The sequence below is a fragment of the Mirounga leonina genome, unplaced genomic scaffold (assembly GCF_011800145.1).
Source record: "Mirounga leonina isolate KUSES-001 unplaced genomic scaffold, KU_Mleo_1.0 Mir_376, whole genome shotgun sequence".
In the NCBI taxonomy this organism is placed as follows: Eukaryota; Metazoa; Chordata; class Mammalia; order Carnivora; family Phocidae; genus Mirounga; species Mirounga leonina.
The window spans coordinates 11641652-11669429 of record NW_023270718.1 but is presented as its reverse complement, the minus strand read 5'-3'; the positions used below and the strand labels follow the sequence as shown (position 1 = coordinate 11669429).

Sequence of the window (27778 nt, the reverse complement as noted above, 5' to 3'; positions counted from 1 at the left end):
ATGAAGGCCTCGGTGGGCACAGATGCTAGGGGCACTGGCCACATCCCAGGACTGCAGGGTCTTCATCTCAGGACCAGGGTAATGGCCACGAGAGGGACATCCTGCTATCCCCAGGAAGGCAACAAAAGTCAGGGACCCCTCCCCACAGAAGCCAGTCCCTCTCTTCAGGGCCCAGTCTTGTTCTCAATCCCTCCACACACAGTGATCAGAACCCCCAATATTAAAAGTGGCTTAAACAATAAAGCTTTTATTACCATACATTCCGGGGAAGTGTGTGACAGTCAGCTCCAGGGGTGGATAAATCCATGACAGTGTCAACTGTGTCCATGGAAATGATTAACCTTCTCTGGAAGCCCCCATTAGACACAGCTCAGCTACTCTTGACCAGAGCCTGGTCACAGACATACCTAAACCAGTTGGAGGCGGAGAATGAGGCCCATTCTGGGTTCCACCACTCATGATTCTTTCCTAGACAGCGTGGGGACTAAGGAGGTCTGCTGTTCCAGAGCACGTTGAGATGGCTGATGCACATCTTGAGCACCTGCCAGGTGGTGGAAGTGGGATGGCTTCTATCACAGAAACCAGCAGTGACTTAACACTGCCAACAATCTCAGCAGGTTGGAGTGCAACCTAGCTCCTGAAAGCTTCCTACACACCTGCCACCCCAGGGCACATGTTGGGGTATGCTAGGTTTAGCTTTCAAATGGCTACTCTCCTCAGTCTCCTTTCTGGAGTGAGGCCTTTCATGTTGAACAAGGTGCCCAGCCCTGGCTACAGGCTTTCCAACATCCTGTCTTCTTACGGCCTTTCTCCAGTGTGGACTTTCTTGTGCTGAAGGAGGGTAGAACTGTGTTTGAAGGTTTTCCCACATTCTGTACATTCATAGGATCTCTCTTCAGTATGGAACTGCTGGTGCCGATTGCGGTAGGACCTGGTGGTGAAGGTCTTCCCACACAGGCTGCACTCATAGGGCCGTTCTCCAGTGTGAACTTTCCAGTGCTGATACAGGCCAGAGCGGGTCACGTAAGTTTTCCCACATTGCTTGCACTCATAAGGCCTTTCTCCAGTGTGAACTCTCTGGTGAAGAATGAAGCTATGGTTGTATTTAAAGAACTTCCCACATTCCCTGCACTCGTAGGGCCTGTCTCCAATGTGAACTTTCCGGTGCCGAATGAGAGTAGACAGAACGCTGAAGGCTTTCCCACATTCGCTGCACTCATAAGGCCTTTCTCCAGTGTGAATTCTCTGGTGCAGAACAAGTGCATCTTTACGGTTGAAGGTTTTGCCACACTCATCACACTTGAAAGGTTTTATGCCCGTGTGAACCTTCTGGTGCTTCCTCAGTTTAGATGGGTAACTGAAGACCTTTCCACACTCATTACACACATGGGATGTTTCTCCAGTGTGAATTTTTTGGTAATTAACATGGGTGGATTTCTCCTTGGGGGCATTTCCAACTTTCAGGCATCTAAAGGGTCTCTCTTTGGGGTGAGTTATCAGATGGTCGAGGAGTGCAAAAGCCTTCAGGAAGGCTTTCCCACAGTCACTGCACTTGAAGGCCTTCTGTGTGGTGTGGAGGCCCTGCTGCTGCTGGCAACTGGAGCTGGGTTGGAAGGCCTCCGCAGGCTTGGTGCTCTTGTGTAGCTTCTCTTTGCTGTGGGTGGCCTGGTGCTGGAGGAGGCCTAAGGTGGTAGGGACGTCCTTTCCAGACTCCCCACACAGAAGGGGCTTCTCTGATAGGTAGACTTTGTAGTTCTTGATCTGCTCTGGAGAGGATTCCTCATCCTCCAGTCTACATGGACAACCTGAAACAGAGAAAAGCCAGTTACTGAGAGCTGGATTAGAGGGAGGAGACAGCTTGATCACAAACACATGTCAGACATACAAACAGGAGTCCACAGAATTCCCAGGAGGTTGCTAGGAAAAGTCTGGGTGAGAAAGGGCTGGCCCAGCAGAACAGGACTCTGCCAGATCACAGAATAGCAAGGACCTCAGTGGGGACAAGGACACAAGATGGGAGCAATGCAGGGAGAAGAGGTGGGATCTCCAAGTCACTCCTTGCAATGGTTTCAAGCAGGGCCTCAGCTGCTGGTGACAGGGAGCACTGTGAAGAGGATGTGTTTGCTCCAATGAAAAGGCAACTGTAACAGAGTAGCTGGTGTTCAGGTATTATTTAAGGGTATGTACACATCTCAAGTCACCAGTGAACAGCTCTACACTGGCAGAGGCCAGGGACACATAGGTCCTGAGAGTCATGGCAGAGATGGCAAGATCACACAGTGTGTTCAGAAGGGAGAGGAAAGATGGGAATAGTGTGTGGTCACTGGCCTCAGCACCAAAATGCCAGTGCACACAGACACCCAGCATGCTGTGAGCTCATCACTGAAACCAAGTCATCGCCTAGCCCTACTCACCAGGACCAGGACCCTTCCTGACCTCTGCTCTGCCGCCCAGTGTCAAGTCCACAATGTTGGGCACCCAGAGCTCTTCTTCACTCTCCAATTGGGCAACCACATGGGACCTTGAAGGTGCAAATCCTAGGAGAGAGAAAGGTAATAAGAGGCCAGCCCAAGCCAAGGCTTGCCCACCTCCCCCCCACCAGGAAGCTCATGTCATCATGCCAACCATGAAGGAAACGGAGTATTAGAAAATAAACCTCCTCTGCACATTTAAAAATTTGTTAAGCAGGTAGACCCCATGTTGTGTTTTACCACAATTTATTTTGAAAGAAACTTACATGAAGGTAAACTGACATAAATGAAGTAAAAAGACAGACAAACAATAGTTGGAGATTTCAACTTCTAACTTTCAATAATGGACAGAACCACTAGACAGAAAACAAACAAGCACACAGCACTTGACTAACACTAGAAATCAACTAGACTTAACAGACATCTATATAGCCTGCCACATAACAACAGCAGAATATGTATTCTCACGCTCTCACGTGCACATAGAACATTCCCCAGAACAGACCATTTGCTAGGACATAAAAAAGGTCTCAATATATTTCAGAGGACTGAAATCACACAAAGTCTATTCTCTGACCACAACGGAATTAAAATAGAAATCAACAACAGAAAGAAATTTGGGAAACTCACAAATTTATGGAATTTAAATAAAACACTTCTAAATAACCACGAAGAAAACTACAAAGCACTTTGAGATGAATGAAAATGAACACAACATACCAAAAGTAATGGGACATAGCAGTTCTTGGAGGGAAAATCAGAGCTAAAAGAACTCCATGTTGTTTTACTCATAACACTTCTTTTTTTTTTTTTTTTAAGATTTTGTTTATTTATTTGAGAGAGAGAGCAGAAGCAGGGGGAGAGGGAGAGGGAGAAGCAGACTCCATGCTGAGCAGGGAGTATGACGTGGAGCTCGATCCCAGGACCCTGGGATCATGACCTCAGCCAAAGGCAGACGCTTAACCGACTGAGCCACCCAGGCACCCCTACTCATAACACCAAATGTGGGTAAGGTGTAGGGCGGATGTTCCACACCACTTCTCCAACTCTCAGACACCAACATGCTGTCCAAGGATTCAATTAAATTCTGATACTAACTACCTGGAATCAGCATCAGATACCGCAGGTTAAGGGCTCAGTTTCACAAGACTGCCCCTACTTCAGACAACAGTTGGATGTCCCAGACTCCCATTCTTCTGACCAACTGGCTATAGATCAGGGATTCCCACAATTATTGATCCCTTCTCAAGCTCACAGAACTGAGGAAAAGAGTTTACTTAGTATTACCAGATTATTATAAAGTATACAACTCAGGAACAGCCCACTGGAAGAGATGCAAAGGGCAAAGTATACCAGGGGTGGAGATGGGAGTGGGGGGTGAGGAAGCAGAGGGTAAGACGGCATCCATGCCCTCCAGTGGCACCACTTTCTCAGCAACCTAGAAGCTCTCTGAACCCTGTTATTTAGGAGTTTCTATGGAGATTTCATTATGATGTATAATTAGTTAAATCATTGGCCACTGGTGATTGGTTCAGTCTCCAGCCCCTCTACTCTCCCCAGAGGCTGGCGAGACTGGGGGCCTGGAAGGATGGGGGTGGGGTAGCTCAAAATCCAACCTTCCTATCATGCCCTGGTGTTTTTGGTGGCCACTTCCTATCCTGAAGCTATCTAGGAGCTCCCACCCACCAGTCATTCCATTAGCACACAAAAGACACTCTTACCACTTCAGAGACTCCAAGTGTTTTAGGAGCTGTGCTAGGAATTGGGGATAAAGACAAAATATTTATTTCTTATTATGTCACAGCACCCATATTTAAAAAGATCTCAAACCAATAGCCTAACTTTAGGCCTCAAGAAATAGGAAAAAGAAAAGCGACTAAATTCAAAGCTAGCAGAATGAAGGAAATGATAACGAGCAGAGATAAATGAAATAGAGATTAGAAAAGGAGAATCAATAAAACCAAAATTAGGATCTTTGAAAAGATCAACAAAATTGAAAAACTGCTACCTAGACTGACAAGAAAAAAATAGAAGAATCAATTTATTAAAAACAGGAATGAAAAAGGGGACATCACTAAGAGAAAGGATTGTAAGGAAATACTATGAACAACTGTACATATGCCCACAAATTAGGTAACTTAGATAAAATGGACAAATTACTGGGAACTTTCCAGAATGCTTGGTGAGAAGCAGAGGAGCGGCGGCTGCCTGAGCTGCATCCAGCAACGTGCTCCTTCCCGCTTCCCCACACCGGCCTCGGCCCTCTCACCAGCTGTAGAAAATGGTGAAAGAAACCACTTACTACGATGTTTTGGGGGTCAAACCCAATGCCACCCAAGAGGAATTGAAAAAGGCCTACAGGAAACTGGCCTTGAAGTACCACCCTGATAAGAATCCAAATGAAGGAGAGAAGTTTAAGATTTCTCAAGCTTACGAAGTACTCTCTGATGCAAAGAAAAGGGAATTATATGACAAAGGAGGAGAACAGGCAATTAAAGAAGGTGGAGCTGGTGGTGGTTTTGGCTCCCCCATGGGCATCTTTGATATGTTTTTTGGAGGAGGAGGAAGGATGCAGAGATAAAGGAGAGGTAAAAATATTGTGTATCAGCTCTCAGTAACCTTAGAAGATTTATATAATGGTGCAACAAGGAAACTAGCTTTGCAAAAGAATGTGATTTGCAATAAATGTGAAGGCCGAGCTGGTAAGAAAGGAGCAGTTGAATGTTGTCCCAGTTGCCAAGGTACTGGAATGCAAATAAGAATTCATCAGATAGGACCTGGAATGGTTCAGCAAACTCAATCTGTGTGCATGGATTGCCAGGTCCATGGGGAATGGATCAGTCCCAAAGATAGATGTAAAAGCTGCAATGCAAGGAAGACAGTTCAAGAGAAGAAGATTCTAGAAGTTCATATTGACAACGGCATGAAGGATGGCCAGAAGATAACATTCCATGGAGAAGGAGACCAAGAACCAGGACTGGAACCAGGAGATATTATTTTAGATCAGAAGGACCACGCTGTTTTTACTTGGCAAGGAGAAGACCTTTTCATGTGTATGGACATACAGCTGGTTGAAGCACTGTGTGGCTTTCAAAAGCCAATATCTACTCTTTTTTTTTTTTTTTTTAAGATTTTATTTATTTATTTGACAGAGGGAGACCCAGCGAGAGAGGGAACACAAGCAGGGGAAGTGGGAGAGGGAGAAGCAGGCTTCCCACTGAGCAGGGAGCCCGATGTGGGGCTCGATCCCAGGACTCTGGGATCATGACCTGAGCCAAAGGCAGATGCTTAACGACTGAGCCACCCAGGCACCCCGCCAATATCTACTCTTGACAACCAAACTCGTCATCACCTCTCTCCCAGGTCAAATTGTCAAGCATGGAGACATCAAGTGTGTGCTAAATGAAGGCATGCCAATTTATCGTAGACCATATGAGAAAGGTCGCCTAATCATCGAATTTAAGGTAAACTTTCCTGAGATTGGCTTTCTCTCTCCTGATAAACTCTCTTTGCTGGAAAAACTCCTACCTGCGAGGAAGGAAGTAGACGAGATTGATGAAATGGACCAGGTAGAACTGGTGGACTTCGATCCAAATCAGGAAAGACGGCACCATTACAATGGGGAAGCCTGTGAGGAGATGAACATCATCCTGGGGTAGTGTTCAGTGTCAGACCTCTTAACAAGGCCAATGAATAACACTGCTGGCATTTTATATGCAGTAGTGAATGAGTGAAGGACTATAATCATAGCTCACTACTTGCTATTGTTTTTGTTTTAATATTCAACTATAGTAGTGTTTTAAAAGTTAAATGAAGAATAAACTCAAATATAAAAGCTCAAAAAAAAAAAAGGACAAATTACTAAAAAAGACACAAACTACCAAAATTGACTCTCAAGAAGTAATAGAAAGTCTAATTATACTAAAAAACAAACAAAACAAAAAAATTTTCCCCCACAGGAGTGGGGGAAAAAAAAAAAAAAGATTAGGCCCAGAAGGGTTTCACTGATGAATATTAACACTGAAATAAGAATTAGCACAAATACTTCACACACTCTTCCAGAAAACAGAAGAAAAGGGAACATTTCCCAACTCATCCATTGAGGCCAAAATTACACTCATGCTCAATCCAAATAAAGACATTATGAGAAAACTATACATTGATAGCTCTTATGAATAAAGATGCAAAACTCAACAAAATACTAGTAAACCAAATCCAGAAATACATAAAAGGGTTATAAACTATGACAGAGTGGAATTTGTCTTAGTAATGCAAGGTTGAACATATGAAAACCAATTAAGGTAATATACGGTGTTAACAGAATAGAGATAAAAATCACATGACCGTTTCAATAGATACGGGAAAGCACTAGACAAAATCTAATGATCTTTCATGATTAATGCACTCAACAAACTAAGAAAAGAAGGGAACTTCCTCACCTATAAAGGGCAACTGCAAAAACCTACAGCTAACATCATACTTACTAGTGAAAGACTAAATGCTTTTCTCGTAAGACTGGGAAGAAGACAAGGATGTCTACTCTCACCAATTCTATTCAGTAAGTACTGAAGGTTCTAACCAGGTCAGTTAAGCAAAAGAAGAGGTAAAAATATATATATTTGCAGGTGACATGATGTCATGTATATGGAAAGCTATCAAGGAGTCCACAAAAAACAAAAAAAAACTATTAGAGCTATCCATCCCAAAGCTACAGAATACACATTCTTCTCTAGTGCACATGGAACATTCTACAGAATAGATCACATCGTGGGTCACAAATCAGTTCTCAACCGGTAAAAAGATTGGGATCATTCCCTGTATATTTTCAGACCACAACGCTTTGAAACTCAAACTCAATCACAAGAGGAAACTTGGAAAGAACTCAAATACATGGAGACTAAAGAGCATCCTACTAAAGAATGAACGAGTCAACCAGGAAATTAAAGAAGAATTTTAAAAATTCATGGAAACAAATGAAAATGAAAACACAACTGTTCAAAATCTTTGGGATGCAGCAAAGGTGGTCCTAAGAAGGACGTATATAGCAATACAAGCCTTTCTCAAGAAATAGGAAAGATCTCAAATACACAACATAACCCTACACCTAAAGGAGCTGGAGAAAGAAAAGCAGATAAAGCCTAAACCCAGCAGGAGAAGAGAAATAATAAAGATCAGAGCAGAAATCAATGAAACAGAAACCAAAAGAACAGTAGAACAGATCAACAAAACTAGGAGCTGGTTCTTTGAAAGAATTAATAAGATTGATAAACCCCTGGCTAGACTTATCAAAAAGAAAAGAGAAAGGACCCAAATAAATAAAATCATGAATGAAAGAGGAGAGATCAGATCACAACCAACACCAAAGAAATACAAACAATTATAAGAACATATTATGAGCAACTATATGCCAACAAATAGACAATCTGGAAGAAAGGGATGCATTCCTAGAGACATATAAGCTACCAAAACTGAACCAGGAAGAAACAGAAAACCTCAACAGACCCATAACCAGCAAGGAAATTGAAGCAGTCATCAAAAATCTCCCAAAAGGGGCGCCTGGGTGGCTTAGATGGTTAGGCGTCTGCCTTCAGCTCAGGTCCTGGGATCGAGCCCCACATCGGGCTCCTGACTCGGCGGGGAGCCTGCTTCTCCCTCTCCCTCTGCTTCTCCTCTTGCTCATGCTCTCTGTGTGTGTGTGTCTCTGTGTCTCAAATGAATAAATAAAATCTTAAAAAAAAAAAAAATCTCCCAACAAACAAGAGCCCAGGGCCAGATGACTTCCCAGGGGAATTCTACCAAACATTTAAAGAAGATTTAATACCCATTCTTCTGAAACTGTTCCAAAAAATAGAAATGGAAGGAAATCTTCCACACTCATTTTATGAGGCCAGCATTACCTTGATCCCAAAACCAGACAAAGACCCCACCAAAAGGAGAGTTACAGACCAATATCCCTGATGAACATGGATGCAAAAATTCTCACCAAAATACTAGCCAATGGGATCCAACAGTACATTAAAAGGATTATTCACCATGATCAAGTGGGATTTATTCCTGGGTGCAAAGCTGGTTCAACATTAGCAAATCAGTCAATGATATACACTACATTAATAAAAGAAAGCACAAGAACCATAGGATACTCTCAATAGATGCAGAAAAAGCATTTGACAAAATACAGCATACTTTCTTGATTAAAACTCTTCACAGTGTAGCAATAAAGGGTACATACCTCAATATCATAAAAGCCATCTATGAAAAACCCACAGCGAAGATCATTCTCAATGGGGAAAAACTGAGAGCCTTCCCACTAAGGTCAGGAACACGGCAGGGATGTCCACTATCACCACTGCTATTCAACATAGTATTAGAAGGCCTAGCCTCAGCAATTAGACAACAAAAAGAAATAAAAGGCATCCGAATCGACAAAGAAGTCGAACTCTCATTCTTTGCAGATGATATGATACTTTATGTGGAAAACCCAAAAGACTCCACCCCAAAACTGCTAGAACTCATACAGGAATTCAATAAAGTGGCAGGATATAAAATCAATGCACAGAAATCAGTGGTATTTCTATACACCACCACCGAGACAGAAGAAAGAAATTAAGGAGTCGATCCCATTTACCATTGCACCCAAAACCGTAAGATACCTAGGAATAAGTCTAACCACAGAGGCAAAGAATCTGTACTCAGAAAACTATGGAATACTCATGAAAGAAATTGAGGAAGACACAAAGAAATGGAAAAACATTCCATGCTCATGGATTTGAAGAATACTGTGAAAATGAAAATGTCTATGCTACCTACAGCAATCTACCATTCAATGCAATCCCTATCAAAATACCATCAACTTTTTTCAGAGAAATGAAACAAATAATCCTAAAATTTGTATGGAACCAGAAAAGACCCCAAATAGCCAGAGGAATGTTGAAAAAGAAAACCAAAGCTGGCGGCATCACAGTTCTGGACTTCCAGCTCTATTACAAAGCTGTCATCATCAAGACAGCATGGTACTGGCACAAAAACAGACACATAGATCAATGGAACAGAATAGAGAGCCCAGAAATGGACCCTCAACTCTATGGTCAACTTATCTTCGACAAAGCAGGAAAGAATGTCCAATGGAAAAAAGACAGTCTCTTCAACAAATGGTGTTGGGGAAATTGGATAACCACATGCAGAAGAATGAAACTGGACCATTTCCTTACACCACACACAAAAATAGTCTCAAAATGGATGAAAGACCTAAATGTGAGACAGGAATCCATCAAAATCCTTGAGGAGAACACAGGCAGCGACCTCTTCGACCTCGGCTGTGCAACTTCTTCCTGAACACATCGCCAAAGGCAAGGGAAGCAAGGGCAAAAATGAACTATTGGGACTTCATCAAGATAAAAAGCTTTTGCACAGCAAAGGAAACAGTCAACAAAACCAAAAGACAACTGGCAGAACGGGAGAAGATATTTGCAAATGACATAACAGGAAAAGGGCTAGTACCCAAAATCTATAAATAACTTACCAAACTCAACACCCAAGGAACAAATAATGCAAACAAATAATGGGCAGAAGACATGAACAGACATTTCTCCAAAGAAGACATCAAAATGGACAACAGACATATAGTGCTCAACAGCACTCAGTATCAGGGAAATACAAACCAAAACCACAATGAGATACCACCTCACACCAGTCAGAATGGCTAAAATTAACAAGTCAGGAAACGACAGAGGTTGGCAAGGATTCGGAGAAAGGAGAACCCTCCTACACTGTTGGTGGGAATGCAAGCTGGTGCGGCCTCTCTGGGAAACAGTATCGAGGTTCCTCAAAAAGTTGAAAATAGGGGCGCCTGGGTGGCTCAGTCGTTAAGTGTCTGCCTTTGGCTCAGGTCATGATCCCAGGGTCCTGGGATCGAGCCCCGTATCGGGCTCCCTGCTCGGCAGGAAGCCTGCTTCTCCCTCTCCCACTCCCCCTGCTTGTGTTCCCTCTCTCGCTGTGTCTCTCTCTGTCAAATAAATAAATAAAATCTTTAAAAAAAAAAAAAGTTGAAAATAGAGCTACCCTACGACCCACCAATTGCACTACTGGGTATTTACCCCAAAAATACAAATGTAGTGATCTGAAGGGGCACCGTCACCCCAATGTTTATAACAGCAATGTCCACAAAGCCAAACTATGGAAAGAGTCCAGATGTCCATCGACAGATGAATGGATAAAGAAGATGTGGTATATATATACAATGGAATATTAAGCAGCCATCAAAAAAATGAAACCTTACCATTTGCAACGATGTGGATGGAACTAGAGGGTATTATGCTAAGCGAAATAAATTAATCAGAGAAAGACAATTATCATACAATCTCATGGATATGTGGAATTTGAGAAACAAGGCAGAGGATCATAGGGGAAGAGAGGAAAAAATGAAACAAGAAGAAACCAGAGAGGGAAACAAACCATAAGAGACTCTTAATCTCGGGCGCCTGGGTGGCTCAGTTGGTTGAGCGACTACCTTCGGCTCAGGTCATGATCCTGGAGTCCCGGGATCGAGTCCCACGTCGGGCTCCCTGCTCAGCAGGGAGTCTGCCTCTCTCTCTGACCCTCCCCCCTCTCATGCTCTCTATCTCATTCTCTCTCTCAAATAAATAAATAAAATCTTTAAAAAAAAAAAAAGAGACTCTTAATCTCAGCAAACAAACTGAGGGTTGCTGGAGTAGAGGGGCGTGGGAGGGATGGGGTGGCTGCGTGATGGACATTGGGGAGGGTGTGTGTTGTGGTGAGCAATGTGTATTGTGTAAGACTGATGAATCACAGACCTGTACTCCTGAAACAAATAATACATTATATGTTAATAATAATTAAAAAATGAAATATGACTTTAAAAAAACTATTAGAACTAATAAATGAGTTTAGCAAGGCTATAGGACACAAAAATCAGTATACAAAAATCTCTATTTTTATATACTAGCACTGAAAAATCTAAAATGAAATTAAGACAACAATTCCACTTAAAATTGCATCAAAAGGAATAATCTACCTAGGAATAAATTTAGGCTTGTATGCTGAAAACTACAAAACATTGTTGAAAAAAGTTAAAGACGACTAAATAAATGGAAAGATATCTCATGTTCATGAATTGAAAGATATTAAGATAACAATACTCCCCAAATTGATCTACTAATTCGAATTCATGGGTCAAGTTTGGCCCAGGGAGAGCCCTATAAAAATCTCCTTTGAAGGAAGGCAACACCCAGAGCACAGAGGGGCCATGACTTCAGCAGAGTCACAGAGAGAGGAAGGGTTGAATGGAATCTGTTGGGCAAACTGTAAATACCTGCATCCCAAGCCCTACTCCGGGAGGCTATAGGGCAACAGCTGTTGAGGCTGCTAACAAGGCTGCTAAGAAGGAGGCAGAGGAAGAACACACAGCCCAATGCCAGTACCCACAGCACCAACCACAGGGAACCTGGGAAGGAAACAGCCTCTGTGGTGGGGCTTTAGGATGTGCACACCTTCCTATGGGGAAAGGCAGAGGTGGTCAGTCTGCTGGGGAAGAGTGTGAGAGACTTACCCAGCGAGCCAATAAGTGCAAAGTTCTCTAGCATCACATCCCGGTACAGGCTCCTCTGGGTCAGATTAAGGAGCCCCCACTCCTCCCGGGAGAAATACACAGCCACATCCTCAAAGGTCACCAAGCCCTGTAATGATTGATTCAACTGAGCCTTAGGGGTCAACAGTGGGCAGAAGAGCCAACCAACACATGGACAAAGGAACACATCCACGCCCTTGATCAGTGTCTCGGGGTCCTGCCACATGTCTCACTGACATCATCTTTCCCTCTGAGCCCTAAACCCCATTCCCACTCGAGGCAAACCCTCTACCTCCCTCCTCTTAAGACCCTTACCTCAGAGGATTGCCAGGGCCCAGTTCCATTGGTGCCTCTCCTCAGTTACTATCGGACTCTGCATCCTGCCCACAGCAACAACAGGCTGGTGACCAGACAGATGCCATCTGTGTTCCAGCCAGACACACAGGTCCCACCCTACCTCCTATCAGCCAATTCCCTCTATGTCTCAGATCACCTCCCAGTGGCAACCACACCTATGCTCACCCTTCTCTCTCACATCCCAGTACCTGGTCCCAGACCTTCCAGTTTGCCCTCCTGCCTGACATGCACGTAAGTCTTCGTACCACAGCATGTTACAGCTCCACACCCCCAGCCCACAGTCTCACCGGTCCACCCCATTGGCAACTCACTGGAATCCCTCACGTGCTCGTTCTGCACATGGTGTCTCCAGAGTGACACCACTGGGCGCAACCACAATCCCATCCTGCCCCAGTCGAACCCCACTCCTTCATGGTTCATTGCTAAGAGCATCCCCTCCGCTCTGAACTCGAGACCTGCCCACCCGGACCTGTTCTAGCTTCAGCCCTCAGCTGGCCAAACCACTCACGGACCTCCGAGACCCCTGGCCCTCTCCCACCTCTGCTTCACCTGCCACAGCCTTCCCCGCTTCTCCTGGGCTCATTCAGAACCGGACCCACTGGGGCACCTTCCACTCACCGGCGCCTCCTCGGCCAAAGGAAGCTGTGGGCGGAGCATGGCCGCGGCAGGCGCCGAATTTCGGCCTCTTCAGCTCAGCTCCGTACCTACCACCCGCTTTGGGCGCAGGAGCCTCCGGCCGACCGTGGGACCTTCGAAGCTAGGACCAAAATGTGCCCAAGGCCCAGGAAGCCGCCTGTGGGAGGCCCAGACCCTCCGGCGCCCGTTCCGCAGGGGGCAACACCGAGTCTCAGGAAGAGGGGGTCCTCCGGGGAGTCCCAGCGCGTGCACAGGCGCGACGGGGGTCCCGCCCCTGTCCTCCGCGGAGCGGCCTCTAAAGGAAATGGGCCCGCCGCGCAGCTCTGGAGATACTCGTCCCGACCCACAGCGGCAGAAGGAGCACCTCGAGGGCAACGCCGGAAGTCCGGCCGCCTCAGCTACCTCCACTAACTCACGCCGCGTCACTTTAGGACCTCATTTCCCAGCTCCCCTCGCGGTGCCGCTTGCTCGTTGCCAAGGCGACGGGCGGGGGCGCGGCTGGGCGCTCGTGCCGATGGAACCAATGACGGCCCAAGACAGGAGCGCTGCGGCGAGCCGCGCCGACGGAGGAGGGACTTCCGGCGCCGGACTCCTCCCCCGGAGCCACGCCGGGGGACGGACCGCGTCGCTGCGTGGTGGTCGGAGTCTGAGAGGCTCCTGGGAGCCGAGGGAACGCGAGTAGGGGAGGTGTGAGAGTGAGCACCGCACCGTGTGCGCGCCGTGAGCGCAGCGAGTGTTCCGAGCCCTGGTGTCCCAGCCGTAGAGAGGCGACAAAGCCCGTCGTGCCCGCGACCGCCCGTGAGTCATCCCGTTTGACGCTGTGTCTGCTTCACAGAGCAGGAGACTGAGCTCGGAAAACACTCTCCAGGGGCGCCTGGGTGGCTCAGTCGGTGAAGCGTCCTCCTTCAATTCAGGTCATGATCTCAGAGTCGTGGGATCGAGACCCGCATGGGGCTCCCTGCTCCGCGGGAAGCCTGCTTCCCCCGCTCCCACTCTCCCTGCTTGTCTTCCCCCTCTCGCTGTGTCTCTCTCTGTCAAATAGATAAATAAAATCTTTAAAAAATAATAAATAAATAAAATAAAAATAAAAAGGAAAGACTCTCCAGCCTGAGTTCAGTGAGCAGCTGGGGGCGGGGGGAGGCAGGGGACCTTGTCACGAGGGGGGTTGGTGTCGGGGAAGATAAGCAGTTGGATTTTAGAAGTGTTGAGTCTTCAGTGCCTGGGCTGCTGGACTCAGGCAGGTCTCGGGTGCTGGGGATGGTTCTGGCACATGTTCAGAGGACAGTAGGCTGGTAGCCTGCCCCCTGTCAAGCCATGGTGCCAACTCAAGTAGGGGGCCTTGTGGAGGAGGGTGAGCGTGTTGTTGAGGATGTCAGGGGGAAAGGTCCTGGGCACATCCAGCTAGGAGGCTGGCAGGAGAACTCAGCCCCTGGATGTCTTGCACTGAATTCAGATGCACTCATCCTGGAGCATGTGGTACTGAGTCTCCTAGGAAGAGCAGAGCACTTAGGCGAGTCCCAGAGAAGCCTACCCCAGCGTGATGCTTGAGAACTTTGTCCTGGTGGCTTCTCTGGGTCAGGCCACTGGCTTCGCACTCCCACAACTAGAAAACTGTTTGCTCTGCTCTTGCCATGTTCCCCTTGAAAACTGCTATTGGTCCTGGAACTCAGGCCCAGGCCATGCTACCTCCTCTCCCAGGCTGCTGTGAGCAACCCCCACACATTCTACCAAGGGGCCATGAGCAGCTGAGATCAGCAATCAGAAGTCTGTAAATCTTTGCAGCAGGTTATGTCCAGCTCAGTCCCTTTGTGTAAGATCCCCAGCATTTCATGCACTGACGTGGTCATTGTTTGTGGGGCCACTGGGCTCTTTCTTGGAGACCTTCCCTGGAGGTTCAGGTTGTGAACATCAGTGTTGTTCATGTACAGATGATCCTCAGGGGCTATGGTCTCTTAAGGGGGGTTGACCTCTCCTGGGGTGGATTCTCACAAACCTCATCAGCCCCCATGGCCCTAGTGGCTTCCACATTCCCTGTGGTTACCCTACTAGAATTGGTGAGGAGACCAGCCCTGGTGACTGCCTGAGGTGGGCTATTCTCACACCTGGTGTCTGACCCATGTTGTCTCAGATCCTGGAGCCTCCCTGACCCCCTACTGTTTTTCATCCTCTTTCTTTTTTTTAAGATTTTATTTGACAGAGAGAGACACAGCGAGAGAAGGAACACAAGCTGGGGGAGTGGGAGAGGGAGAAGCAGGCTTCCCGCCGAGCAGGGAGCCCGATGCGGGGCTCAATCCCAGGACCCTGGCATCATGACCTGAGCCGAAGGCATACACTTAACCAACCAGGCGCCCCTAAAATACTTTTTATTTTTAAGTAGTTTGAAAGAAGTTGCAAAAGAGTTCCCATGTGGGGCGCCTGGGTGGCTCAGTTGTTAAGCGTCTGCCTTCAGCTCAGGTCATGATCTCAGGGTCCTGGGATCGAGCCCTGCATCAGGCTGCCTGTTCAGCGGGAAGCCTGCTTCTAGCTCTCCCCGTCCCTCTGCTTGTGTTCCCTCTCGTGCTGTGTCTCTCTCTGTCAAATAAATAAAATCTTAAAAAAAAAAAAAAAAAAGAGTTCCCATGTACCCTTCATCCAGCTTCCCTCAATGATAATGTTCTACATAACCACAGTACATTGTCAAAACCAGGAAAATATACTAATACAGTATTTTTTTTTTTTTAAGATTTTATTTATTTATTTGAGACAGAGAGAATGAGAGACAGAGAGCATGAGAGGGAGGAGGGTCAGAGGGAGAAGCAGACTCCCTGCCGAGCAGGGAGCCTGATGCGGGACTCGATCCCGGGACTCCAGGATCATGACCTGAGCCGAAGGCAGTCGCTTAACCAACTGAGCCACCCAGGCGCCCCCTAATACAATATTTTTAACTCAACTACAGACCTTATTCAGATTACACCAATTTTCACATATACTCTTTATGTAGTTCTGTGAAATTTTATCACATGTGTAGATTCATGTTACCACCACCACCACAGTCCGATACAGAGCTGTTCCAGTCCACAAGGGAACTTCTTTTTTTTTTTTACATGGTACAAGTTTTTTAATATACAATTTGTACTTATACAATGGCGTACTATTATATTATGAGAATGGGATAATGCACAATCTTTTCTATTTCTCCTCAACAACCAAATTAATATAAATGTTGCACAGCTCCAAGAGCCTGCATATCAATGATCAATTTCTCTGCCATGCTGATTTTAAAATGCAATAATCCTAACACATTTACAGTGAAAACATTTATATTATACTGTGACACTCAATACATCTAGAAATATTAAATGTTTAAAAATAAATATTGCCCATTATTTACAAAGTTGTCATACTGCCATATAACAGATGAACATAGAATTTTATAATTTAGATTCTATAAAATGTTCTTTAGAAAAATGAATTTCGGGGCGCCTGGGTGGCTCAGTCGTTAAGCGCCTGCCTTCGGCTCAGGTCATGATCCCAGGGTCCTGGGATCGAGCCCCGCATCGGGCTCCCTGCTTGGCAGGGGGCCTGCTTCTCCCTCTCCCTCTGCCTTTGCTTGTGTTCCCTCTCTCACTGTGTCTCTCTCTGTCAAATAAATAAATAAAATCTTAAAAAAAAAAAGAAAAATGAATTTCATCAACATAAGTATATCTGAGAAAATAAGATATACATACATGCCCACAAGGGAACTTCTAACTAACCCTTAGGTCATACCCTCTCCCAATCCTGACCACCACTGATCTGTCCTCCATCACCAGAATGTGCCACTTCACAAATGTCACGTAAAGGAAATCCTATAGCATGGATGGGCTATACTGTGGGCTTTTATCACTCAGCATAATGCATTTGAGATCCATCCAAGGTGTGTGTATCAGTAGCTAGCTCCTTTGTATTGCTAAGTAGATATTCCACAGTTTGTTTATCTATTCACCTATTGAGGGACATTTGGGCTGTCTACACTATTATTATTATTACTATTATCATCATCATTGTTAGCTATCACAAATAACACTGCCATGAACATTTGTATTCAGTTTCCTATGAACATGTTTTCACTTTTGTATGGACATGAGTTTTCATTGTTGTGTGTGTCAAGGAGGTGATAAATGCCCAAGAATGCAATTGTAGAGTTGTACGGTAAGTGTATGCTAAACTACCAAATTGTTTTCCAGAGTAGCTGCACCATCTTACATTCCCACCAGTAATAGCTATTGAACATGTTTTCATGCATATGTTTGCTATCCATATATCCGCTTTAGAGAAATATGTGCTCAAGTTTTTGCCCATTTTCCAACTGGACTTTTTTAGTCAACTTTATTAATGTATAACATATATAACAAAATGCACTCATTTCAAGTGCAAAATTAGATGAGGTTGGACAAATAAATAAACCCATGTATTGAATTTGAGATACTCTCTGTAGTCATTTCCTTAAGCCAATATAGCTATGTGCACCCACCTCCATTGTGCGGCTAATGGCAAGTATATTTCTGTTTGTTATAGGTCAAACAGTACAATTATGTATATGGTTTTATATAGTTGCTTTTATAATAAGTTTAAAAAAGAAATAGCATTTATACTTTCTTATGCATAATTACTGGTGCTTTTTGGTTTTTTGTGTGGATTCACAGCATTGTCTGGGATCACATACTTCCAGCCTTTAGTACTTCTTGGGTTGGTTGACACTGGACAAGGAAATAACTCCAAGTCCCTGCTCATCAGGAGCAGGGAAGAGAGAGTGGGAACATCCAGGTTACTGAGATGCAAGCCTCAGTTGGGACTCTGTCCATTCTTTAACAAGCACATGATGTTTTCTGCTTATCAAAGAATGTTTATTAGTATATTTGCTGATTATAAATGTAATCATTTTCAGTGCCAACATTTTTTAATGGAGATACCCTAATTATTTCCAGTAGTGCCCTATTGTTAGACACTTTGACCTCAAAACAGTGCAGCTCTTAAGTTCATTGTATGACTCTCCTTGAGCCTGCCATGTTTTAAATTTGAATAGACACTGCCTAAAACTGGCCCACTATACTCCAAGTAGCCCAGTATGAACTACACATGAAAATCACATGATTTTCCCAATGACTGTCTCTAGTCTGGCTCATTTTTTAAATTTCTGACATTTATTTATCAATATTACTCTAGTTTTTATTAATATACATTATTTTTAGAGCACTAAGTTTTAGGTTTATGGGAAATTGAGCTGATAGTACAGAGTTCCCATACTCCTGGTCTCTCCCTATAGTTTCCCCTACTGTTAACATCTTTAGTGTGGTATATTTGTTATAACTGATGAACCCATATTGATACATTATTATTAAATAAAGTCTATAGTTCACATTAGAGTTGTACCTAATATGGGTTTTGACAAATACATAATGTCACATGTGTCAGTCATTACAGTATCATACAGAATAGTTTTGCTGCATGAAAAACCCCCTGTGCTTCACCTATTCATCCCTCCCTCCCCCAAGTCCCCATCAACCACTATTTTACTGTGTCTAAGTTTTGCCTTTCCCAGAATGTCATAAAGCTGGAATTATACAGTGGGTGCCTTTTTCAGACTGACTTTTTCACTTAGCAATATGCATTTAAGATTCCTCCATGCCTTTCTGTGGCTTAATAACTCAGTTCTTTTTATTGCTGAATAATATTCCATTGTATGGATGTGCCACAGTTTCTTTATCCACTTACCTATTGAAGAACATCTGAGCTGATTCCTGTTCTGAGCAATTACAAACATTTGTGTGCCTTGCTGGATGACCTGGCAGGACTATATTTAACTTTGCAAGAAACTATCAAACTCTTCCAAAGTGGCTGTACCATTTTGCGTTCTCCCCAGCAGTGAATGAGATTTCTGGTTCCTCCTGTTGTATTTTGGATTTTAGCCATTCTAATACATATGTAATGATATTGTTTTAACTTGCAATTCCCTAATAGCAGACAATCTTGAGCATATTTTCTTATGCTTATTTGCCACCTGTGTATCTTCTTTCCTGAGGTGTCCAGATTTTTTGCCCTTTTAAAGTCATGGTAGGCAGGGACACCTGAGTGGCTCAGATGGTTAAGCATCTGCCTTTAGCTTGGATCATGATCTCTGGGTGCTGGGATTGAGCTCCATGTCGGGCTCCTGGCTCAGCGGGAAGTCTGCTTCTCCCTCTGTGTCTCCCCCCTGCTCATGCTTGCTCTCTCTCCCTCCTTCTCTCTCTGTCTCTCTCTCAAATGAATAAATACAATCTTAAAAAAAAAAAAAAAAAAAAGGATGGTAGGCAGAATTCTAAGATGACCCCAAGATTTTTCCATCGTAGGGCAACCCTCTGGAGTCCCCACCCATCTTAAAAAAAAAAAAAAAAAAAAGATTTTTCCATTGTAATCCATGAGACTGGATAGATTTTTTTCCCCAGAACCTCCGGACAAGAACTCAGTCTAGCCAGCACCTTCATTCTAGTAGGAGCAGAGAACTTAGCCATGTTGTGCTAGAATTCTGACCTCAGTGCTGTGAAATAATAAATGGATGTTTTGGTAATTGTAATTTGTTACACAGAAACAGAAAACTATTACAAGGTTGGACTTTTGGCAGTGGCTCCCTCACAAAGTCTTCTCTCTGACATGAGGCTGAACAAGGTGATAGCCATGGCTAGAGGCTTTTGCACTTTATTGTACTCCTAAGGCCTTCAGTGTGAACTTTCTGGAGTGAAATAAGATTGGAGCTGCAGCTGAAGACTCTCCCACCACCTGGGTGGCTCAGTTAGTTGAGCGACTACCTTCAGCTCAGGTCATGATCCCGGAGTCCCAGGATCGAGTCCTGCATCCGGCTCCCTGCTCAACAGGGCATCTGCTTCTCCCTCTGACCCTCCCCACTCTCACACACTCTCTCTCTCTCTCAAATAAATAAATAAATAAAATCTTCAAAAAAAAAAAAAAGACTTTCCCACATTAGTTGGACTAAAGAGGATATTCTGTGGTATGGAAGCTTGCATGTAGAACAAGTTTGGTGCTTTGGGGTAAAGATTTCCCACACTGACTGCATTTAACGTGCTTTGGGGTCATGATCTTTCTGGTACTGAACGAGCTTAAGGCTGTGTCTAAAGGCTTTCCTATAATTCCTGGTGTTAAATGAGAAGCAGAGAAGGAGCAACATGTACTGCACTCATGGGCCTTTATGTGTTGAGAACTTGGAGGTACCAAACACCCGTGGCTATTTCAATGCAGACTTTCCCACACCAGCAGCCCTCGTATGGCCTTTCTCTCACGTGAACCTTCTGGTGCTGACTGAGACAACAAATTCTGCTTAGGCCTTCCCACATTCAATGCATTCATAAGGTCTTGCTCCAATGTGAGCTCTCTGGTGCCAAATGAGGTTGCAGTTTGGCTAAAGAATTCCCCACATTCAGTGCATTTATAGGGCATTTCCCCAGTGTGAACTTTCTGGTGCCGAATAAGGGTAGATGCGAGGCTGAAGTCTTTCCCACATTCACTGCACTTATAAGGCCTTTCCCCTGTATGAATTCTCTGGTGCTGAACAAGTGTGGATTTGTGGTTGAATGTTTTCCCACCTTCACTGCACTTGTAACATTTTATTTCAGTATGAACTTTATGATGTGTGCTCAATTTAGATGGGTGGCTGAGGGCCTTCCCATACTCTTTACACATATAGGACATTCCTCCAGTGTGAATTTTAATCTGAGTAATAAGAATTGATTTCTCCTTGAAGGCATTTCCACCTGTTGAGCATCTGTAGGAACTCAGTTCAGTGTAAGTTCTTAGGTGGTTGAGGAGGGCAGAACTCTCCAGGAAAGATTTCCCACAGTTGCTGCACTTGAAGGGTTTCTGTCCAGTGTGGACTCCTGGGTGCTGCCTGAGACTGGAGCTGTGAGGGAAGGTCTCCCTGGTGCTGCTTGGTAGCTTCCCCATACCGTGAGTGGCTTGTTGCTGTCTGAGGCCAAAGCTGGCCTGGAAGTCCATGCCGCACTCCCCACACATGAAGGGGTGTTCTGAAGAGTGGGCCCTATAGCTCTTCACCTGCTCAAGAGGGTCCTCCTCATCTTCCACTTGACATAGACAACCTGAAAGCAGAGAAATGTCAGTTAACTGGATGCTAGGATTGGAGGAGGAGGCACCTTCATCACCAGTGCATGTCAACATACTCAGGAAGGAGTCCAGGGGACTGCTGGAAGGTTCTGTGAAGCTGGGGCAGGCGGTTCTGGATGGAAGGGCTGACCCTGCAGGCTAGGATCCAGCCAGATGACAGAATGTGAAAGATCTCAACAGAGATGAGAACACAAAGAGGGAGCAGAAGAAGGAGGAGAGAGCTATGGTCTCCGTCACTTCTCTGCAAAGGGTTTCGGCAGGGCCTTGGCTACTGGTGACAGAAAGCACTGTGAAGAAGCATGTGTCCAGTCCTGTGAAAAAGTCATTGCAGCACAGTAGCTGGTTCAAGTGTGACACAGAAGGATGCCTCATGTCATGTGTAGAATAGGTCCATGTCGGACAGCTATGCGTAAGTTACTGGGCTGCTTATCACCTGACTGTCTCTCAGCTCCAAATTCACCCATTTGCCTGCTCTGTGCAAATGGATTCTTTAAATATTTTTCTTTGCAAGCCTGCATGATGTTAACCTTTTTTTTTTTTTTTTTAAGATTTTATTTATTTATTTGACAGAGAGAGAGACACAGCGAGAGAGGGAACACAAGCAGGGGGGGTGGGAGAGGGAGAAGCAGGCCTCCCGCTGAGCAGGGAGCCCGATGCGGGGCTCGATCCCAGGACCCTGGGATCATGACCTGAGCCAAAGGCAGATGCTTAACGACTGAGCCATCCAGGTGCCCCTTAACACACCATTTGTTTTAACAGAGGGAATTTTTTTATTTTATTTTTTTTAAAGATTTTATTTATTTATTTATTTGACAGAGAGAGAGATAGAGCAGGAACACAAGCAGGGGGAGCGGGAGAGGGAGAAGCAGGCTTCCCGCTGAGCAGGGAGCCCGACGCAGGGCTCGATCCCAGGACCCCGGGATCATGACCTGAGCCGAAGGCAGACGCCTAACCGAGTGAGCCACCCACATGCCCCGGATGTTAACCTTTGTTAGTAGAGGGCATTGGGAAGAAACTGCAGGATGAACAGGGTTTTTTTCCCACTTGCTGTGTGCTCCCTGGGTGGCCTGCTGCTGTCTGTGCAACTTTTTCACGAGCGCTCACACCTTCTCCAGTACCCAGCCCCTCTACTCATTCCAATCCCCTGGTGATGTTAATAATACTTTATTTTGAATCTTCCCTGTTCAAAGCACTGTGCGGTTTCTCTCTGCTGACTGAACCCAAATTGATACAGAACTGGTACTGGGAATGGTTCCAGGAGATAGCCTGCAAAAATGGAATTTGAAGACTGACTTAGTTGTGTTTGGGACATGAGCACAACGCAGAGCTCCCTGACAAATAGGATGACAGTAACCCAGGGCATGCAGTGGTATCAATTAAACAAGCTACTGCCTTGTGCCTTGGGAGCCCAAGTGGCTCCTGCACTTCACTTTTATGGCAGTAATGACAACTGCAAGGACTGTGGTGTGGGACCAAGGGTCCTGAGTGCCCCGGACCACTTACAGAAAGAACATAATACATTCAGTTTCTTAAACTACCAGCTCAAGCCACAGTCTGAGAAATAGATGGATTCCATGACCTCCCTCCGAGAATCTGATTTCTTACAGCTGCAGGGCTGATGATGCTAAAAACCAAACAAAACTCAATTGTGCAGGTGACTGATTTGTATCATTTGAAATCACAATCTTGCCACGTTTCTCATGTGAAAATTAGGGCACTGACTGGTAATGAATGGGACAATAAAACATTTGTTTTTTGTGTATTTGTGCTGCATTAAACTGCTAAATTTGTAGTAATTTGTTATAGCAGCGATAAAAATTACAACACCATCTCCAACTATGTTCCACGAAAAGACACAGAAGACATTCCCTTCACTAAAATAATTGAGAAATATATTAGTGAGAGGATTGAAAATCTCTGTGGTTGCTCTCTTTTATAAGCCAGTTATGACTGTAGGAGATGCTGCCATTGAGATGGGCTCCTCTGTTTTCTCGGGGATGATCCCAGGGGTAGCAGAAGCCAAGCGGCCGCACTTAGTTACCAAATACAAGGTGGGCACATCCGCCGTAGCAGGCAACAGGGATGTCCAGGCAACCAGAATGCCTTGGCCTAAAGAGGTCTTGGGCAGTGAGTAATTGAGTACAGCGTTGCCCAGAAAGAAATACTTGGGGGTACAGGTCATTATGCTAAGGAGGGCTAAATGCAAGCCCCTGAAGCTTTCACTCCCTGCCAGGGTAGAAAACCAAAAGCAATACTGCATCCCTGGAGGAGCTGCAGAGACTAATGCCACCACCAGCGATATGAAAGAAGCAGAGGTGGTGGTACCCATCACATGCCATTTAACTCACTAGTTTGGCCTGAGCAGAAGTCAGATGGATCTTGGAGAACGACTGTGGACCATCCATCCTAAATTTAATGTGGTGCCTCTGACTGTAGCTGCTCTTCCAGAGGAAGAACCCAGGCACTTGGCTTGCATCCAAGGAACCGACTGGTGCCTTCTCTTCCATACAATTTACAAGCGACACCGGAAACCATTTGCATTTATCTGCTCAAACCAAACCACAGTGTATGTTCACATTGTTGCCTCAGGATGACATCAGTTCTGCTGTCTTGATATTGCATAAACATCACATTGGTCCACTTCATTATGACATGCTGTGTGGATCTGATGAGCAAGAAGTAGCAACTACTTTAGATACCTTGGTAAGAAATATGCAAACAGGGTGCCTGGGTGGCTCAGTTGGTTGAGCGACTGCCTTCAGCTCAGGTCATGATCCCACGGTCCTGGGATCGAGTCCCGCATTGGGCTCCCTGCTCTGCGGGGAGCCTGCTTCTCCCTCTCCCACTCCCCCTGCTTGTGTTCCCTCTCTCGCTGTGTCTCTCTCTGTCAAATAAATAAATAAAATCTTTAAAAAAAGAAAGAAAGAAAGAAAGAAATATGCAAACAAAAGGGTGGGATACAAAACCTACAAAAATTCAGGGGCCTGCCACCTCAGTGAAGCTCTCAGGAGTTCAACTGCCTGAGTGGGTTGAGATATCCATTTAATTGTTGCACCTCGCACCATCAACCACCAAAAAGCATTTGGTAGGACTTTTTGGATTTTGGAGGTAACCTATACAACATCTAAATCTACTGCTTTGGACCATCTACCAAGTCAGCCATCAGGCTTCCTGTTTTAAGCGGAACCAGAAAGAGAGACGGCTCTGAAGCAGGTTCAGGCTGCTCAAGCACCCAGGCCTTATGATACAGCAGACTCAGTGATACTGGAAGTGTCTGTGGCAGATCAGGACACTGTGTAGAGCCTGGCAAGCAGCTGTAGGAGAATCACAGCACAGACCTCTAGGATTCTGAAGCCAGTCTACAGCTTATGCAGATAACTACTCTACTTTAGAGAAACAGTTTCTAGTTTGCTAATGGGCCTTCGGCAAAGACTGAATGCTTAACCAGGGGATGCCAGGTCACATGTGACCTGAGCTTCCCATCATGAACTGGTATTGTCTGACCCACATAGCCAGAAATCTAACATTAAATGGAAATAGTATATAAGATCAAGCTTGGCCCAAGACTTGGGCGGTCCTGCACAAAGACTTGCAGAGGAAGAGGGCACATGTGTAGCAAAAAGGGGCCATGACTCCAGCGGGGTCACCAAGCTGGAGACAGGCTGAGATTGGTGGGATCAGTTAGATACCTGTGAAAGACCTGGACCCCAAACTCCACCCTATGAAGTCTTGAGGTAATACCTACTGGGGGCTACTCACAGGGCTGCTCGAAGAGCAGAGGGAGAGTACGCCCACCCCAGTCACAGCATCTACAGCACCCACCATAGGGAACCTGGGAAGCAAGCAGCCCCCAGTCCAGCTTTGGGATAGACAGAACTTCCCATGGGAAAAGGCAGAGGGTAGTCAGTACACTGTGGGAGGGTGTAGGGACTTACCCAGAGAGCCGATGAGCTCAAAGTTCTCCTATATCACATCATGGTATAGATGCCTCTGCGTTACGTTAAGGAGCCTCCGCTCCTCCTTGGAGAAATACACGGCCACATCCTCAAATGTCACCTGATCCTGCAGTGATGGGTTCAGCTGATCCTAGGGGTTGATGATTGGGCAGAAAAACCAACCAAAGGGACACATCCAAGCCTTTGACACGGAAGGGTACTATCCTCTCTCTCACTGACAGGCTCAACACCCCACCACCACCACCACCACCACATCCTGATGCTTCCTTTTCCCTCCAGAACTCTACCTCAGAGAGAATACCAAGGTCACAATGCCATTGATGCCTTTCTCATCATGTTACTATTAGATTCTGTATCCATCCCACAGCAACAACAGGATGGATGCCATCTATGTTCTGGTCCAGGCACACAGGCCTCACCCTTTCTCCTCCCAGCCCATTCTCTCTGTGTCCCTCACATCACACCTCTCAGATGCAACTAAACCCTCACTCACCATTCTTCCTTAGGGCCAGATGCCTGTTCCCAAGGCCCTTCAGTTGGCCCTCCCACCTATCAGGCACATAACATACTCAGCATCCTCATACTTCTGCACCCACACCATTCCAGCACAACCTCACCAGTTCACTCCATTCACAACTCCCTGGCTTCCCCACATGCCACTCTCCATGTGGTGTCCTGAGAGTGCATGGCACAGCAACCGCAATCCTATCCTGCTCCAGCCTGCCTGCACTTCAATGGCCCACTGCCATTGCACCTCACACGATCAACCACCAAAAAACATTTGGTAGGACTTTTTGGATTTTGGAGGTAACCTGGCCCTGTTCTAGCTTCAATATTCAGCCACTCAGAACTACAATTGGATCTCTGAGATGCTGGACTTCCTTCACATCTGCCTTTGCACAGGCTGTGCTCTCACTTGCCGTGATCCTCCTCTCCCATTCTGAGGCATACTCAGAGTCCAGCCCACTGGGCCTGGGACACTGCCCGTCGCCCAGGTGACCTCCATCTACCACTGAATGCCTCTGCAACCCTGAATGAAAACCCTCAGGCCCCAGAGAGGGCAGATATAAAAGCCTGGTCAGCCTGCAAACAGGTGAATCAGCCCAACCCCAAGCCCATTTACCCCCTACATCCATCACTGCCATGCCACAGGCTGCACCCCAGGTCCACCTGCCGATCAGGAGCCTTGGCTCCCTGACACTGCCCCTCTTCATTCCCCGCTAACATAGGCCCAGACGTCACAGTGCCTTCGTGACACCTGCCACCACCTTCCAACTGCACAGTCCGAGCACCTGGTCCTCCTTGGCCCCCAGCCTCCCTTCCCACAACTTGTCTGGGTGTTCATCACCGTCCTTCATCCCACATTGTTCCTAGGCCCACTCTCTAGCCCCACCCTTTGGATCTTTCCAGCCCTGACCCTGCAGAATTCCAGAGCTGCACATTCAGGTGCCTACAAGGTGCCTCCATTCCTGGATATATCCCACTTAAAATCTCCAAAACCACACTCCAGATCTTGTCCCTGGAACCTGCTCTAGCCACCAACCTCCACAACTGTTGGTAGATCTTCCATCCATCAAACCACTGAGTCCAAACACCTAGGCTACTCCTTGATAGGTCAGTGTCTCTCACTGCCTCACATCCAGCAATTGGGCTGGTCCTACTGAAATAACAGATACAGAGTCCCAGCACCTCTGCCATCTCCATTGCCACCACCTGGTGCAGCCACCCATCACCAGTAGCCTCTCATGTGCCTTCTTCCGCCACAGTCCGTAGCCAGAGGGAGTCTCCCAACACGAGTCAGATCACCTCCCTCCCCTGCCCTAAATCTCCAGTGCTCCCAGCACCCTCCGAACAGAAGTCTAGATCCATCCCAGGCCTGACTCCTGCCCCTGCTCTCTCTTCTCAAAAGACCTAGGTGGGATCTGGGGTTCCCTGAACACTGCCAGCGCAGCCTCACTACCAAGCACTTGCTGGCTTCTGTGTCTTTAACACTTTCCATATCACATCCCGTTGACTGACAGAAATGGGAACCCTCTGCATAAGCGCTGGATTAGGGGCCAGATGCGACTCCCAAAGCCCAAGTGGTAAGGGCAGGGAGCTGAAGGCGGCGGGGAGGAGTAAAAGCCCCACGACACCAACATCCCCGATACGGGGGTCTGAGTGAGTGCGGTCGAGGGCGCACCCTCGACTCACCGGCGCCGGGTCGCTCATCACCGCCGCCGCCCGCCGACCCGGGGCCGGAGCTGCGCCCTGCAAGGCGCACACCCGGCCTGGGTCCCACAGGTCAGCCGGCCCGACCCCAGCCCCGCCCATGGAGGGATGACCTCGGGCAGACCGTCGCAGTCTGGGCCTCAGTCCCCCCCACTCCCGCGTACAATGCCTACGGGGCCAGGGTGCCACTTGCCGGGGCGGCGGGGGCCGAGGACCGGTGAGGAGGCTCGGGAGAGCGCGCGGCCCGGGCGGATACCTCCGTGAGAGGCAGCCGGTGCCACAGTCGGGACGAGTCTCAGAGAGTCTCAGTACTGGGAGCTCACGGCTCGGCGAAGATACGACCACGGACCCTGCCCTCCTGTAGCTTGTGTGGTAGCACCCGGAGGACTCAGCCCTGCCAGCGCGCGGGGCCTCGCGGCGGGAACTACACTACC

The 27778-nt window shown here is 46.4% G+C and overlaps 1 protein-coding gene, 1 long non-coding RNA gene and 1 pseudogene across 4 annotated transcripts; 1 reads left to right on the top strand and 2 right to left on the bottom strand.

Moving 5' to 3' along the window:
* Positions 1-227: 227 nt before the first annotated feature.
* On the bottom strand, positions 228-13481 carry ZNF584 (zinc finger protein 584). Its single transcript, XM_034986335.1, has 4 exons — positions 13030-13481; positions 12037-12163; positions 2415-2537; positions 228-1805 (listed from the first exon to the last, which is right to left on the bottom strand). The coding sequence occupies exons 1-4, from the start codon at positions 13066-13068 to the stop codon at positions 799-801; spliced, it is 1296 nt and encodes a 431-aa protein (XP_034842226.1). The 5' UTR covers positions 13069-13481; the 3' UTR covers positions 228-798.
* LOC117997924 lies at positions 4480-6152 on the top strand (annotated as a pseudogene).
* A 6570-nt stretch (positions 13482-20051) lies between the features above and the next one.
* LOC117997930 lies at positions 20052-27778 on the bottom strand. Of its 3 annotated transcripts, none has more exons than XR_004675908.1 (3): positions 27509-27778; positions 25113-25263; positions 20052-21152 (listed from the first exon to the last, which is right to left on the bottom strand). It is a non-coding gene; the product is annotated as an uncharacterized LOC117997930 (long non-coding RNA). The 3 variants fall into 3 exon arrangements; XR_004675909.1 differs by having other exon boundaries at positions 27601-27777; XR_004675910.1 differs by having other exon boundaries at positions 27327-27516.

Excerpts from the sequence above, each read along its gene's own strand:
- ZNF584 (XM_034986335.1), bottom strand. The coding sequence starts at position 13,068 with ATGCTCCGCCCACAGCTTCCTTTGGCCGAGGAGGCGCCG. Across the intron at positions 12,164-13,029 it reads CTTTGGCCGAGGAGGCGCCG|GGCTTGGTGACCTTTGAGGA; the intron begins GTGAGTGGAAGG and ends CAATCATTACAG. Across the intron at positions 1,806-2,414 it reads CAGGAAGGGTCCTGGTCCTG|GTTGTCCATGTAGACTGGAG; the intron begins GTGAGTAGGGCT and ends TCTCTGTTTCAG.